Here is a 16,177-nt window from a genome sequence, read left to right as displayed (position 1 = left end):
CATGAGCAGCAACAGCATGGAAAGAACTGCTGAGAACTGTCTTCTGGTTCATTTACTCCTTAACTTTCTTCCAGATTTTTTTCGTCTGATTTTTATTAATTGTAACAAACAGTAAAAGAAATTTTTCAAAGAAAAATAAAGTATTAATAATCCCAGAACACCAAGCATTTTTGTATATTCTTTCTAATCCTTGTCCATGAGTATATATATTATGACATCGTCCTACTCCTTGTATACATTCAAGAGGGTATTCTGCCTTTTTCACATAATATACAAGGCTGTATATTTGAGGGTATTGTAGTCTTCCAAGTTATAACTGCTATGGCTGCATAGTATTCTATGAATTGATAATATACTGAGGCATACCCCTATTGCTATGGGTTGATTCTGCTTTTTTGCCTTCCCAAAACCTAAAATAAACTCCACTGTGCATAAACTTTTCTTTTCCTACATTTTAGTTCTTTTCATAGGATAAATTTCTAGAAGTGGGACTACTGCAACAAAGAGTAGGAGCTTTCAAAAGATCAGTGATACACACCACCCTGCTCTGAATGCTGGGTGAAGATGCACATTTTTTCACGTTTGTTTACTATTTATTACCTTTCATATTAACTGTCAGTTCAAGTCCTTATTCAGTTTATCTGTTGGGTATTGATTTGGACAAACTTTTCACAACATTTGAATATTAACCATTTTAATTTCTGAGGTAGAGAGATCGGTTTGTTTTAGCTGTGCTATCCTAAAAATAAAATGCAAGGAGTAACGAGTTTTGGACCAATTAGTTCAGTGGTTTTATACACTGAAAATGTAAAGAACCAAGTAACAAAACTTTTTTTCAAAAGTCTGAATGAATGAATTTACCAACAGTTCAGAGACATCTGCTTCTAATACCATCATGAACAAGTACCTGATTCCTCAGGGCTTGAGATACAGTGAACTGGACAGAAAGAAAGAATCCAAGATAAATTACAATCTTTCTATATAAGGTGATTCTAAAACACTTTTCCTTTGTACCTTCAAAACCTTCAAACTCATATAGGTCATTAGTAGTAAAGGGAGACGGCAACTGGGGCTATCCAAAATGACCCAGGACACTATAAGAAAATCAGACTTCAGGCATGGCTGGACAAGGTTTCTTTCAAAACATCTTAATTTCATCTGATTTTTTTTAAACTCCAAAATATTTCCTGCAGACTCCTCCTGCATCCTCTACCTCTCCTCATTTCTTCCCCGTCCTTTTTGTCTGTTCTCCAGCGGGACTGTTGTGCTAATGATTCTCTTACTTGGTCACAAATGTCCCACCCCACAGATTTTCTGCCCTCACTTTTCAGGAGTCAAACCCAGCTGTGTCTCAGGCAGACAGAGCAGGGGGCGGTCTCTGACTCAGCAGCGGCTGGTGGTACCCAGCTGGTCAGAAGGACAAAGACAGAAGTGAGGACGAGAAGCAACAAGGAAATTCAACTTAAAGTTCCACTTAAAGTGCTGTATGCTAAGATGCAGAGAATGGACTTGAGGACACGGGGAGGGGAAAGGGTACGCTGCGACAAAGTGAGAGAATGGCAAGGACATGTATACACTACCAAACGTAAAACAGACAGCTAGTGGGAAGCAGCCGCATAGCACAGCTCGGTGCTTTGTGACCACCTAGACGGGTGGGAGGGAGACGCAAGAGGGAGGGGATATGGGGATATATGTATATGTACAGCTGATTCACTTTGTTGTACAGCAGAAACTAACACAACATTGTAAAGCAATTATACTCCAATAAAGATGTTTAAAAAAAAAAGTGCTGTATGCCAAAAGATAGAGGTGCACACCAAATCTGGCTCACAAAGTCTGCACCCACATAATCATATTCAAAGCTTATCCACTCAAAAGGGAGCAGAAAGTTAAACATGACTCACCATTTCATCCTTGTTGGAAATCAACTGGGAGACATGCTTTTCTTCCTCTTTTATCATCAATTTCTCATACAGATCACTGACAATAAATGAAGGGTAATACCTATCCTTCAGCATCTCATAAACGTCTCCCTGGATTTTGCAGAACACTTCGATTCCTTTATTTCCTACAAGACACTGCTGGATTTCTTTGTAAAGTGATTTTTCCACAGATATTTCTTTGCTCTCCACGAAGAAATTCTGGTAAATTTCACCAACTAATTGTGGAATTTCGTTCTGAAAAGACAGGAAGATGAAGAAAGTAATACCATCTCTGAGAAAAACTATTTTCTTCTGAATTATCTGCATTTTAAAGGTGGAAGGGAGACATGTAGAATGTAGGATGAGTGTGCAAAGGCTTTTGTGGGCACATTCAGGGCCAAGGGGTGAGTGTCAGACTCTGAAAAAACAACTGGTTCCTTAAAAGGAACACTTTACGTTGAACAGTTAACAAATGTAATTTCTTTTTAATGCTGGAAGGAAAAAAATAAGAATGAGAACAGTTCTCTTCTTGCAGTGGATTCCTTCTCATAAATCTCAGCTCCACAGGAATACAACTGATCAGCTAAATTCAGTATGACTTTTTCATCCAGTAAAAATAATTAGAAATGCCAACTTCTCACTTCAGAAGAAAGTCAATATAATAATTGTATAATTAGGGCTTCCCTGGTGGCGCAGTGGTTGAGAGTCCGCCTGCCGATGCAGGGGACGCGGGTTCGTGCCCCGGTCCGGGAAGATCCCACATGCCGCGGAGCGGCTGTGCCCGCGAGCCATGGCCACTGAGCCTGCGCGTCCGGAGCCTGTGCTCCGCAATGGGAGAGGCCACAACAGTGAGAGGCCCGCGTACCACAAAAATAATAATTGTATAATTAAAGAAAGCAAGAGAAATATTCTTCAGAATGATGACTTACTACCTTGTAATCAAGCTTGTATTACACAGCTTGGTCTTAAACAAGGTCTCCGCCTAAGTGTACTAAGCCTAATTCGGAAGTGCAAACATCTCATTAACATAACCTTTACATTGCCGCTATAGACAACTTATTAACTCTAGAAATGTTACGAAAAGTCTTCGACGGTAGCAAAAAATGAAGACAAACGACTTAACGAATATTATGAATACAACAAACAATCCGGAAGTTTTACATCCAAATCAGTGTTGCTAGGTCAAAATACAGCTATTTGAGGAAGCTATATCCTCTTATTGCATTGACATTTTTCAACTTGTTTTCAGTAGTTTAGGAAAATTTTTTAGATTGCTCTTTTCAATATTCCTCTGAGAGCAGCCAAAAGTCAAGCTTGTAGTCAAGTCTGGTAAATAAAATATGTAATAAAGTTGGCAAATATAATATTGCGTAAAATGAGGTAATTTGTGGCTTATAAATGAACAATGAAAGACATTCCTAAGAAGATTTAAAAATACTATGAGACTGGATTTAGTTCCTTAACCAAAGTAGTTTGTAATTTATGATGTATTTTAAGTTGGTATTCAGCCCTAGCAACATTCATATGAAGTGCAAATGAGTAATTTAATGTACATAGTGCTGTTTACGCTTACTTTAATAAGCCTCTCAAGAGTGGCATGGACATACATACACTACCAAATGTAAAATAGCTAGCTAGTGGGAAGCAGCCACATAGCACAGGGAGATCAACTCGGTGCTTTGTGACCACCTAGAGGGGTGGGATAGGGAGGGTGGGAGGGAGACGCAAGAGGGAGGAGATATGGGGATATATGTACCTGTATACCTGATTCACTTTGTTTTAAAGCAGAAACTAACACACCGTTGTAAAGCAACTACACTCCAATAAAAATGTTAAAAATAAGTAAGCCTCTCAAAATGCATGTATTATATATGTTGTACATATTGTTATATATGTTTTTAGACATATATATATATATATATACACACACACACACACACACACATATATTTCACACTCTTCAATTTAACTCTTAAATATATATCGAGAACTTGCCAAGTGCAGAACACAATGCTTATTGTTGGGCTTTGTGCTGTAATCGGCATCTGTGACCAAAAATTATTTTTTGTCTTGCTTAACACAATCATATTTTAAATTAAATAAAAGGAGGACAGTTGTGTAAAATGTGCACATTATGATATTAAAAATAACAAGGTTATGAGATTGAAGTATAGGTGATAAGACCAAATTTATTGTAACAGCCATGTGGGTAATAAGTATATGCCTTTTTTATAATGGGTTAAAAAATAACTACCTGAAACTAAATTCAATAATTGGGAATATTTGTAAATCTTTTTTCCTTGACTACACATTCAAAAGCACTTTTTGTAAAAATGAAATCTAATTCTATTTACCATTATGGGCTAGAACATAATGCCGATAATATATTTGGTTTAAAGTATTCTTTTAATGTATCTTATCTTACAGCTTGATTAAGAAACACAGACATACTGCCTAACATACAAGTTTTCATCAGCTAGTGATTAATATTCCTTTGGGCCTATATATCCTACCTTGTGAGCATTCTTTAAATATTCCACAGACTCCCAAAAGCTAATCAGAGCTCTCCTGTCCATCCTTTCCATGTATGTTCGAAAGTGCTCTCGGTAGGAAGCATTGGCCAAGATATCTTCGAACTGAAGAATCTATGAAGGAAATTTAAGAGAAAGTTTTTAAAAATCAAATTTTAAATATCAGTTTGCTTTAACTTCCAATGGATTACTTTCTACATTCAGGAAAACATGTCTCATTTTCTAAGTTCATAGTCAATGTAATAGAGTACTTCTCTCACCTTCCTAAATTTTAAATTTAAAAAGTTTACTGAATATTCAAAATGCACATATTCAATAAATACCAATTTTCTATTAATCATTCATTCATTCAGCAAAAGCTTTATTTGGTATCTACTCTGTATCAGGCACATTTCTAGGAAATGAAACAGACAAAAATCCCTGCCTTATGGGATGTATTGCTAAAAGCAATCGTGCCAATAATAGAAAAAATGAAGAGAAATATATAAAAGACCAGGAAGCTGGAGCCTAATAATTTGGCATTTTTGCTTTCCATCCTATTTTCATATAGCTGAGGAAATCTACAAATGATTTCATACCTTGTCTTTTTGTTTATAATATCACATTCGTTTAAAAAAATCTTTTGTATGCATTTTAATTGGCCCATAAAACTATTGTAGAGATGTATCACAATTACTCCTTTGTTTACTATTTTGAATGCTTACAGAAAAGAAAAACCACTATTTGAAGACACAGTGAGATCAATCTTGAGTATGGACTGCTATAATATGAGAAAGCAGATGAGTTTCATAATAATTCATGACTCAACTAGGAGAAATGCCTCAAATTAATTTAGAAGGAGTTTAACTCCTATATCCTTAGTTATTAATTAGTAATAAAAATGATGTCTATGTATACTGCAACAAAGAGAAAACTTACATTTAAGATTTTTTAAATTAATATCGTGGCAATTGGAAAAATTTCAGAAATGTTACCAGTTAAGATCTTTCTAAAATCAAGTGCATATGATCAATGCATGTTCAACTCTTTCTGCCACTGACAGTAAGTCCTCAATCTGTTCTGTGGACAGAAAGGGGCAGGCATTTTTCTAATAACTTTTGATAACTAAGTAATCAAAAGTGATCCCTTGCTACAGACCATTAATATTTAGGATTTAGTTTACTAACTTTGGGAGACTGTAGCATGTATCCTCACTTTATGTACACCTACCAGTGAAGCATTTTTCGGTACAAATCCTAACCGTACAGGCTCCAAAGAAGTCTGAAGGCTCCCATGTCGACTCTGGCTGGGAATGACAGATCACTCAGACAGCAATCCATTTTTAACATGGGGAGGAGCTGAGCAGGAAAGACTCTCAACAATTCTAAGGAAGTCTTCCCAGTATAATTTCATGGACTGAAATGAATTTCAAGTTTGATACAAATCCACATATTTGCAAAATCAAGTCCAAAACATCTTCTAAATTAGCCACTTTTAGATTCTTTTATTGTGTCTTATGAACACTCTTATGTTTAGTTCTGAAAGTGCAAATATATGCAAATAAATGACAGCAAATATATCTCAAGTCTAACTGAACATCTGATATATCTCATATCTTAGTGGTGAATTAACCAAGTTCTCTACTCCATTTGTTTTCTATTTTCTCTTGAAGCCTGCATAAGCCTTTCACTGATTCACACCTACACTAACGGTGTGGGTCTGTGTCACCAGGATAAGGAGACTGCACACTTCTGAGTCAAATGTGTTAACGTGAGATGAACTCAATCTCATTGTGTTAATGTAAGATGAACTAATCTCAGTAATTCTGAGCCTGTTGTGTGGAAGTGGAAAGAAAAGACTGGGTAGGTCCACGTTGACACTACTGCTAAATATATGATTAAAAAATATATATATAGAGAGAGAGAGACAATGTAATACCAATTAACATTTACTAAGGGCTTCCATATAGCAAACACTGTGCTCTTGCATTAATTTCCTTCTGTTGGATCAGCACGTTTCCTTCTGTCCTAAGACTTCTGGTAAATTCTGGGAGGGCTGATGCCACAATCAATAATCTCTGGGCAGAAGACAAAAAATTGTCTTGGTGGATGTCACATATGCCGAAGGCCATGAAGTATTTCAGGCTGGAAGGTAGCCTATGAAGGCAGATTGTTCTTTAATCCCCTCAGGGATTTTTATTTACTCCTTTTTCACTATCTCCCAGACCCACTGGATCTGGTTTCATGATGCATACTCTATTAACTTAGTTTTATGTTTTGTGTGTATTACCCCTTGACCAGCAGGTTAATTTTTCTCTAGGAAATATACCCCCTAAGCACTCAAAAGGACCACAAGGCCTAGAAGAGTAAGTAAATGTGCTCTTAATACCCCCAACATGTTACCAAGAGGGACCCAGGCCCAAGATTCTCTAGCTGCCGAATACCTACGATACACTCACGAGACTATCTACGGCGTACTAATGAGAATGTGGAGAATTAGGATCTTGGGACTAATGTTTTATTCCAAAAGGAGAGACCACAGCTGGGTTCCTCTTACATTTATAACATCACTAAACATACCCCTGAATAATTACTGCCAGTAATAACAAATGTTTATTAAGTGCTCATTATACACCAAGTACCATACTTACCATTTTATGTGCATTGTTTAATTTAATGATTATCATGCCCTGTAGGATATGTACAGTTAACCCTACTTTATAAATAGAGTACAGAGAGGCTAACTAACTTGCCCAAAGTCAATCCCCAGCAGACCTGGGATTAAAAGCCAGGCTTTCTGACTCTGTAGCACAGCTTCTTAACTATAATAAAATATTTACTCTCTTTAAGAAATTACCTGATTTGTATTCAGGCCAAAAAATTTAGCAAACTAATAACAGTATGGAAGTCAAGAAGGAAAGATAGACTGAGAGCCCTACAAGAACAACATGTGAGTCTATGTTCTGGAATATATGTCTTAGGTTAAATACCAAGAAGTGAAAAGATTGTCTATGTGATTAAAGCCGTGTTCGTAACAAATATGAAATGGCAAAACAAGAAACTACAAAGTTCCACCTTCTGGCTTTGAGGCCCTTCCCCCTCATCCAAGGGCCCATCCTCTTGCTGGTCGTAGGCAGGGCCTCCCAGGATTCTGATCCTCTTCTCACACTGCTTCTTTGCCACAGTCAGTTGGTTAATGTACCTTTTCATGTTCCTGGCCCTCAGGAGATCAGCCTTCATGGCAGCAGTCTCTTTACCTTGAATGAGATAGATGGATAGTACACATTCAGAGGACAAGGTACAAAAGAGGGAACACAGCAGCTGTGGGCCAAATTAATGTCTGATGTGGTACATTCTGAGCCGCAGTGGGTACTAAAGGACAGCCACTATGGAAAACAATATGAAGGTTCCTCAAAAAATTAAAAATAGAACCACCATATGATCCAGCAATTCCACTCCTGAGTATGTATCCAAAGAAAATGAAAACACTAATTCAAAAATATATATGCACCCCAATGTTCATACCAGCACTACTTACAATAGCCAAGATACAGAAGCAACCTAAGTGACCATCAACAGATGACTAGATAGAGAAGATGTGATACACATATCTATTGGGTTGGCCAAAAGGTTTGTTTGTTTCCGTGAGATGGCTCTAGTAGCACTTAGTTGTCTTTAACTTCATTTGAAACAATTTCGTTAGATTGTATGCATCAGCTGTCACATCAGCGTGCATTTAAAAAACGACTTACCAAGATTGGTGAATTTTTATGTAGCCATTTTAATATTGAAAATGGAAGAAAAAAGCAACATTTTTGGCATATTATTCTTTATCATTTCAAGAAAGGTAAAAACACAACTGAAATGCAAAAAAAGATTTGTGCAGTATATGGAGAAGATGCTGTGACTGATCGAACGTGTCAAAAGTGGTTTTCGAGGTTTCGTGCTGGAGATTTCTTGCTGGAAGATGCTCCACGGGCGGGTAGACCAGCTGAAGTTGATACAATTAAATCGAAACAATAATTGAGAACAGGGCTTCCCGTTGGCGCAGTGGTTGGGAGTCCGCCTGCCGATGCGGGGGACACAGGTTTGTGTCCCGGTCCGGGAGGATCCTGCGTGCCGCGGAGCGGCTGGGCCCGTGAGCCGTGGCCGCTGGGCCTGCGCGTCCAGAGCCTGTGCTCCGCAACAGGAGAGGCCACAGCAGTGAGAGGCCCGCGTACCAAAAAAAAAATTGAGAACAATCAATTATACCACGTGGGAGATAGCCAACATACTCAAAATATCCAAACCAAGCATTGAAAATCATTCGCACCAGCTTGGTTTTATGTTAATTGCTTTGATGCTTGGGTTCCATGTAAGTTAAGCAAAAAAAACCCATCTTGACCATATTTCTGCATGCGATTCTCTACTGAAACGTAATGAAAACGTTCCATTTTTAAAACAAATTGTGACAGGCGATGAAAATGGATACTGTACAATAATGTGGAACAGAAGAGATCGTGGGGCAAGCGAAATGAACCATCACCAACCACACTAAAGGCCGGTCTTCACCCAGAGAAGATGATGTGTGTATATGTTGGGATTGGAGGGGAGTTCCTCTATCATGAGCTCCTTCCGGAAAACCAAACAATTAATTCCAACAAGCACTACCCCTGACTAGACCAACTGAAAGTAGCACTCGACAAAAAGCGTCCAGAATTAGTCAAGAGAAAACACATAATCTTCCATCAGGATAATGCAAGACTGCGTGTTTCTCTGATGACCAGGCAAAAACTGTTACAGCTTGGCTGGGAAGTTCTGATTCATCCGCCGTATTCACCAGACATTGCACCTTCAGATTTCCATTTATTTCGGTCTTTACAAACTTCTCTTAATGGAAAAAATTTCAATTCCCTGGAAGACTGTAAAAGGCACCTGGAACAGTTCTTTGCTCAAAAAGATAAGTTTTGGGAAGGTGGAATTATGAAGTTGCCTGAAAAATGGCAGAAGGTAGTAGAACAAAAGGATGAATACACTGTTCAGTAAAGTTCTTGGTGAAAATGAAAAATGTGTCTTTTATTTTTACTTAAAAAACCAAAGGCACTTTTTGACCCACCCAATATATATTATGGAATATTACTCAGCCATAAAAAGAATGAAATGTTGCCATTTGCAATGTGGATCAACCTGGGGGCTATTATATTTAGTGAAATAAGTCAGACAGAAAAAGACAAATATTATATGTTTTCACTTATATGTGGAATCTAAAAAAACTAAAACAAACGAATGAATGTAACAAAACAGAAACAGACTCACAGATACAGATAATAAACCAGTGGCTACCAGAGGGAAGGAGTATATGGGGAGGGCCAACACAGGTGAAGGGGATTAAGAGGTACAAACTACCAGGTATAAAATAAATAAGTTACAAGGATATAGCATACAGCACAAGAAATACAGCCAATATTTTATAACAACTTTATATGGGGTATAATCTATAAAAATAGTGAATCACTACGTTATAGGGCTGTCTCTGGACTACCCATCCTGGACACTTCGTATGAATGGAGTCACACACTACGTGGTCTACGTTGACCAGTTTCTTGGACACACTGGGTAGCTCCCTGCTCCGGGCTTTACTATCCATCCTCTCAGCCTGGCCCCTTCATCCCCCAGGAATCTGCCTGGCTCAGTTCCCCGCCCCCTTCAGGTCCCTAGTTCAGGGTTCAGGGAAGACCTCCCTGGCCACTCTCTTTCTACCTGCAACCTCCACCCTAAAACACCAGTCTTCTCCCGTCTTTCCTTCTCTAGCGCAGCAGTCCCCAACCTTTTTGGCTCCAGGGGCGGGTTTCGTGGAAGACAGCTCTTCCGTGGACAGGGGGTGTGGGGGGGTGATGGTTCAGGCAGTGATGCGAGCGATGGGGGGCAGCTGATGAAGCTTCCCCACTGGCTCAGTGCTCACCTCTTGCTGGGCAGCCCGGCTCCTGACAGGGGGTTGGGGGACCCCTGCTCTACAGCACGACTGCCATACTGCATATTCGACTTAGTTATCCTGTATGTCCTCATAAAGGTAGCGTTTTGTCTGTTCACACACTGCTGTACCATCAGCACCTACGAGAGTGCCTGGCAACACACGAGGGACTCATAAAATGTGTTGAGTGGATGTATGATCTGTGTCAAACGTTACCGAGAGATCAACACAACATAGCTAACGTTTTGCTGAGTGCTTGCTGTGGATCAGGTATTGTGCTCTTTCTAGAACTCTGGCTGTGAAGGAGAGAACCAGGGTGAGTCTCCTCACCTCCCATTCTTCAGCTTACTCTGTTACAGTGTCTAGCCCTCCCCTCCATCAAATCCGCTGTGGCCAAGATCACTAGTGGACCTCCATATCAAATGCAGTAGACAGTTGTCAGTAGAGTCTGGAATCAGACTAGAATTCGGGCTCTGCCACCACGAGCTACACGGTCTTAGCGAGACTTTTTAAAAATTTAATTTAAAAACATTTACAATGGGCTTCCCTGGTAGCACCATGGTTAAGAATCCACCTGTCAAAGCAGGGGACACGGGTTCGAGCCCTGGTCCGGGAAGATCCCACATGCCGCGGAGCAACTAAGCCCGTGCGCCACAACTACTGAGCCTATGCCCTAGAGCCCGCAAGCCACAACTACTGAAGCTCGTGTGCCACAACTACTGAAGCCCACATGCCTAGAGCCCGTGCTCCACAACAAGAGAAGCCATCACAATGAGAAGCCTGCGCACCGCAACAAAGAGTAGCCCCCGCTCGCCGTAACTAGAGAAAGCCCACGCGCAGCAGCGAAGACCCAACACAGCCAAAAACAAATAAATAAATTTCTTTAAAAAATAGAAAATCACCTCAAAAACATATACAATGGTTTGTTTTCTTAAGCTGACATTATATAACTTATAAAAAGCAAAAGACTCACACGAAATTAATTTTTAAAAACGATGAGCGCTGAGCATTTCCTTGTGGACAACTGACTGGCTTTGCATACACACCTGAAGGCAGGGAAGGGCTGGGTTGAGGGAAGGCATTTTTCTTTTCTTTCTTTTTTTTTAAATGGGCAAGAAATGAGCTGGTTTTAATGCTGATGAGCAGGAACCAGTTAAAAGAAAAAAAGGTGACAGATGGGTACCCAGTAGACACCTGAGGAGGGTGGCTTTGGGAAAGGCCACCTCCTCCACTGTGGTAACAGGCAAGGCACAGCGATGGATGCAGACACAAGCAAATGGGGAGCTGGAGCAGTTCCCTTCCTGGGTTCTGGTTTCTGGAAGTGGGGAGGGAGGTTATCTGCTCAGGGAGGTGCGTAAAAAGGGGGAGGGGACAGAGGCCTGAGGAAAGTGGGCAAAGTGTGAAAGCCACTGTGGAAAGCGGAAGAGCAAGCTCACTTCAGAAACACGGCGGGATTGTTTCCAGTGGTGTCCAGGGACGAGGCGACCTCTGGATGGGTATAAACCTTCCCGGGCAGGTCAGAGCACAGCTCTGGAGGTGAGTCAGAACACACATGACTTAGACTGGAAGCGGCGACAATAAAAGAGGGTTGGTGTTGTGTTTCTCGATGCCCCTGGACACGGAGTCTAAGTGAAGTTTTACACACCTAGGGAGACCTCCAATTCTCTAGGGTGGTCGTCACTGCCCTCGTGTCACAGAGTCAATCGTGCAGATGCTTACAATAGCACCTAGGCAGGCTGAACAATCAACTGGAAAAACTCAGGCAAGGACCACAAAACACTGTGTCTTTCAGAGCAGCTTTTTCTGACATTTATCACCAATGGTCACAGGCAGACTTCAAGTCAACGTCAGCCTTGCTCAAGAGGGTCTGTCAGGTATTACAGGATGTTTTCCATACATGTGCTGAGGAGACATTTTCATTTGACTTCAGTGATGGTTTCTCAGCATATCCTATTCTTGGCTGACAGAGAGGCCCTGACCAAAGAACTTATCTCAGCACTCATCTGGAGAGGAAAAAAGTGTATTTCAGAGCCCCCTTAGTGGGAAGACAAAAGTAAATGCAGTCTGTCCCCAAATTAGCCTATTGCAAACTAAAACTATTCGCGTGTATACCTAAAGAAATACATGCTGGGACTAGTGAATTTTTCAGAAAAGTTTTCATTTATTTTTCTACCTCCAAAGCTCATGTTAGTTCCATTATACTTAGATTCTAAGGAGCTTAAACTCCTACAGTTATAATCCACTATTCTGCATGTTGATTACAGTTATTTTAAATAGATTTAAAGCACATATCCTTAAACTATTTTGCTTTGGTTACATTTACTTTAAACATTCGAAACATACATCCTTAAACTCTAAATTCTGTACATAACATTTAAGCTACTTTAAAATTGGGGGACAAAAATTTGCCTTTTATAGAATAAACCTAGACTGCAATTTTAATTTTGGGTTAAAATAGACTAATAAAAAGAAAGATATAGAGAAAGAAACTGACACACATTTAACAACAACCAAATTCTTCTCCTGAGAAGGCTTAAAAAAGTCTTTCTAAAAGGACAAAAACTGAGGCAAATTCCAAAGGGAAGGAAGAAAGAGAATAAACCTTCCCCTAAAACCCAGCTGCAGAGCTGAGAAAACATTCTGGAGTCCTGCCTGAATGTCCCCTGCTCACGTGAATGCATTCTGTTTGTTAAGGGCAAGACAAAGCCATTGTCTGATGACAAAGCTTGTTGCTAACAAACGCTACGGCAACTTGCTGCTTAGACAATTCTGTTTATTTTTGCCTCAGAAAACCAATGCCATGTTCAGGGCTAAATGACTAACAGGGCACTCCAGCAGCGCACGCGACTGCCGTGCAAAAATCCCAGTAAATCCAGCGATGCAGATGAATATGCTTCTTGGTGACCTGAGAACCCGTCCATCCAAGAAATCTTCACGCCAAGAGAAGCGCAGGCAAGAGGGTGGAAGATGCGCTGCCCAGCTCAAGCGAGACTCCTGCAGCTGTCTCTCTGCAGAGACCTAGGTAATGCTGCACACTGTTAAAAACCGGTTAACCACACAATGTTTAATCCAGCTTAAAAAAGAAGGCCGAGACCACAAACAGTGGCAGGTGACACACTGGGTGGCAGTGGCTCTTTGCATGGGTGCCGAGAAGAACACACGAGTGATATAATCTTCTACGACAATTAATTATAAATGTCGACTGTTTTCCTTCCTATAGAGTCTAGATTCTACTGAGGTCAGAGCAAAAGGAAAGGGGGTCATTTGCGGAAAAAGACATTTGGACTAGACCTTAGGCGAACCCTTAAGGATATTTCAGTGGACCTATGAACAACATCACAGAACTGCTTTTTGCTGTAAGCCTTCTGCCCATGACATAGTTCTTCCTTAAGTGAGTAAAGTGACTTGCAGTAAAACAAAAACACCAGGGGACAACTGTTAGATACTATTTCCAATGTGGCAAAGGAGGGTAAAGTAACCTACAGTGCAAACCAAGGGCTCCAGAAGTAGCACAAGTATAACTGGGTTCAAATGGCACCGCTGTATTTTTCAAGTACTCAAAAGTGTCAACAATAGATTATTTCTTTTCTCATAGTGCGCTATCAAATTCCAAGGCACAGCCTAACTGCAACAGCCTCGGCAGGTTGACTGAGGAATTCCACGGATGACACACAGCAGGATCTCTCAGCCTGGGCACCGGCGACATTCTGGGTGGATAAATCTTTGCTGTGGGGCTGTCCTGTGTATCATGGGATGTTTAGCAGCATCCCTGGCCTCTACCACTAGATGCCAGTAGCATCCCTTTCCCCCTGTGTGACAGCCAAAAATGTCTCCAGACCTTGTCAAATGGCCCTGTCCTCCCACCCTGCTGAGAAGTATTAATACAGAGGCACAGCTCCTGTGAGAGTGCAGAAGGCAAGGCTACACTACTCCGACTCCCCAGCATTGGGTTCTGTCCCCCACGATGCACAGGTCTCCTCACACCCCCCCATGCAATCAAGGGAAGGGATTAGGGGGTTCCTCGCTAGAAAATGTCACCGACAGGCTAACAAGTCTTTGAATCTTTCTTGGACATTGAAATACAAGTTTCAATAAACCCCCTTGAGAAGAGGGTTCAAGAAACAGGTATGGATTTACTCAGGGACTAGTCCAGTTTCCAAAGGAGAAATGGTGCTTCCTTCTTACTGTGAAGCTGATGGCAATTCTCAGTAGTTACTGATCGTCACAAACTTCTTCAGAGTTATCTGAAAATCACCTCAAAAGCTGCCCAGGAACTAAAACAATATTTACCTTCCTTTTCAACTTGAGGCCGGAATGTTCTCTGTTTTACAAGTGGGATTCTCTTACCACACCAAACACCTGAAATTTCAAAGTCTGGAGTGTGTCACTCCACTTTAGTAGAAAGTATATTTGAGGAATAAGCAGAGATCCTATAGCAGGAGCTGATGGTGGAGCCTCTCATGTTATAGTGGAGAAGAATACAGGGGCCTCATGGGCCAGGCAAGGCCAAGTCAGGGTGCCTACAGCGCACTTTTTATCTCCTTCCTTTAAACATCTCAAGGGCTGAAACTTCCAGTACTTCCTTTGGCTTAAGGCCCTCCAGCATGCTTGCAATAGATTCTTTAAATAATAGCGTCCTATCACTTAAATCCACACATCAAATTGCCGGGAGAACCCTTCTCCCACATTAGAACTGTGATGTGAACAGACAGAAGACAGACACTTAGAACGCAGTTCTGACGCGTATGATTTCTAAGTTTGGAGCATGACTCGCGTAGCATCTGCCTGTGTGAGTGAGCAGTGCGGTGGGAAGAGTCCAGGACTAAAGTCCAGGAGACGTGGGTTCAGGTTCCAGATCAGCATGTGACTAACCAGGTACCTGTTTAACATCTCTGGACCTGAACTTTATTCGTATAAATGCAGGTCTTAGAATGGAAGATGACTAAAGTTTTCTGGGAGAAGAGAGGTGGGAGCAGAGTTGGATATAAAATTATATATGTGTAATTTTATATGTAACTATATAAAACTACACTCTCTGTAGAGAGTGTGATGGAAGTGCCCTGAGTCCTCGGTCCCGCAAGGCAGGTAAGGGATGGGGCTGTGTTGGATGTTGGGGAAGGAACCGCAGGCTCTGGACGCTGCCGCACTCAGAGCATCAGGGCTGGGCAGAGGGAAACCCTGGCAAGTGCCCTGCAGCAATGGCCTGGGGTGCTTTCTAAGTTTAGGTCATTTATAAATTAGAAACTGTGTCAAATTACTGCAATGCTAGGAAGTTAGATCACAGAGCATTAGAAAGGACTCTGAGAAGTCCGCTAGAGTCTACAGAGTAGCTCCTTCGTTCAGGCAGGGACACCTTTACATCCCAAATCAGATGAGAAATATTATTAAAAAAATAATTCCTAATGGAAATCATTATGGTTCTTATCAACAAGTAACTGTGTGTATGTACGCACTCAATACAGCCTGAAGTTCTTCTACACTTCTGCTTGACACATGCGGTTCCAAAACTCTTTACTTACACTCTAAACGAGACACACACAATGCTGCCAACACCTCCCAATCGACACTCTGAGCACGTCACCCCCCAGAGTGCAGTATTTATATACGGCGGTTTCTACCAGACTCAAATCAACGTTATGTCCCTCTTTGCAGTCAGTTGAATAAATACTACTCTTGAATCACTTTATTCTTTTTTTGTCTTTAACAATTCATTTAATGTTTCAGCATCATTAGTCAGAAGTCTTGTTAATTTGCAGGGTCTGTTTGTCCATAGAGGATCCTTTATTTCCTACCGGG

The 16,177-nt window shown here is 40.8% G+C and overlaps 1 protein-coding gene across 4 annotated transcripts in view; it reads right to left on the bottom strand.

Annotated features, from left to right (window-relative positions):
• SNX25 (sorting nexin 25) overlaps positions 1-16,177 on the bottom strand; it is an 84,000-nt gene that overhangs the window by 24,292 nt on the left and 43,531 nt on the right. For all 4 annotated transcript variants that reach the window (XM_082680459.1, XM_082680460.1, XM_082680461.1 and 1 more), the window contains exons 6-8: positions 7,507-7,688; positions 4,436-4,567; positions 1,905-2,177 (exon numbers count right to left, since the gene is read on the bottom strand). In XM_082680459.1, coding sequence (XP_082536585.1) covers positions 1,905-2,177; positions 4,436-4,567; positions 7,507-7,688 — 587 coding nt within the window. The remainder of the gene's footprint in view (positions 1-1,904; positions 2,178-4,435; positions 4,568-7,506; positions 7,689-16,177) is intronic.

Source organism: Grampus griseus (assembly GCF_964374135.1).
Source record: "Grampus griseus genome assembly, chromosome: 21".
Lineage (NCBI taxonomy): Eukaryota > Metazoa > Chordata > Mammalia > Artiodactyla > Delphinidae > Grampus > Grampus griseus.
Note: the sequence above shows the minus strand (reverse complement) of the source record. Positions and strands in the feature narration are given on the sequence as shown.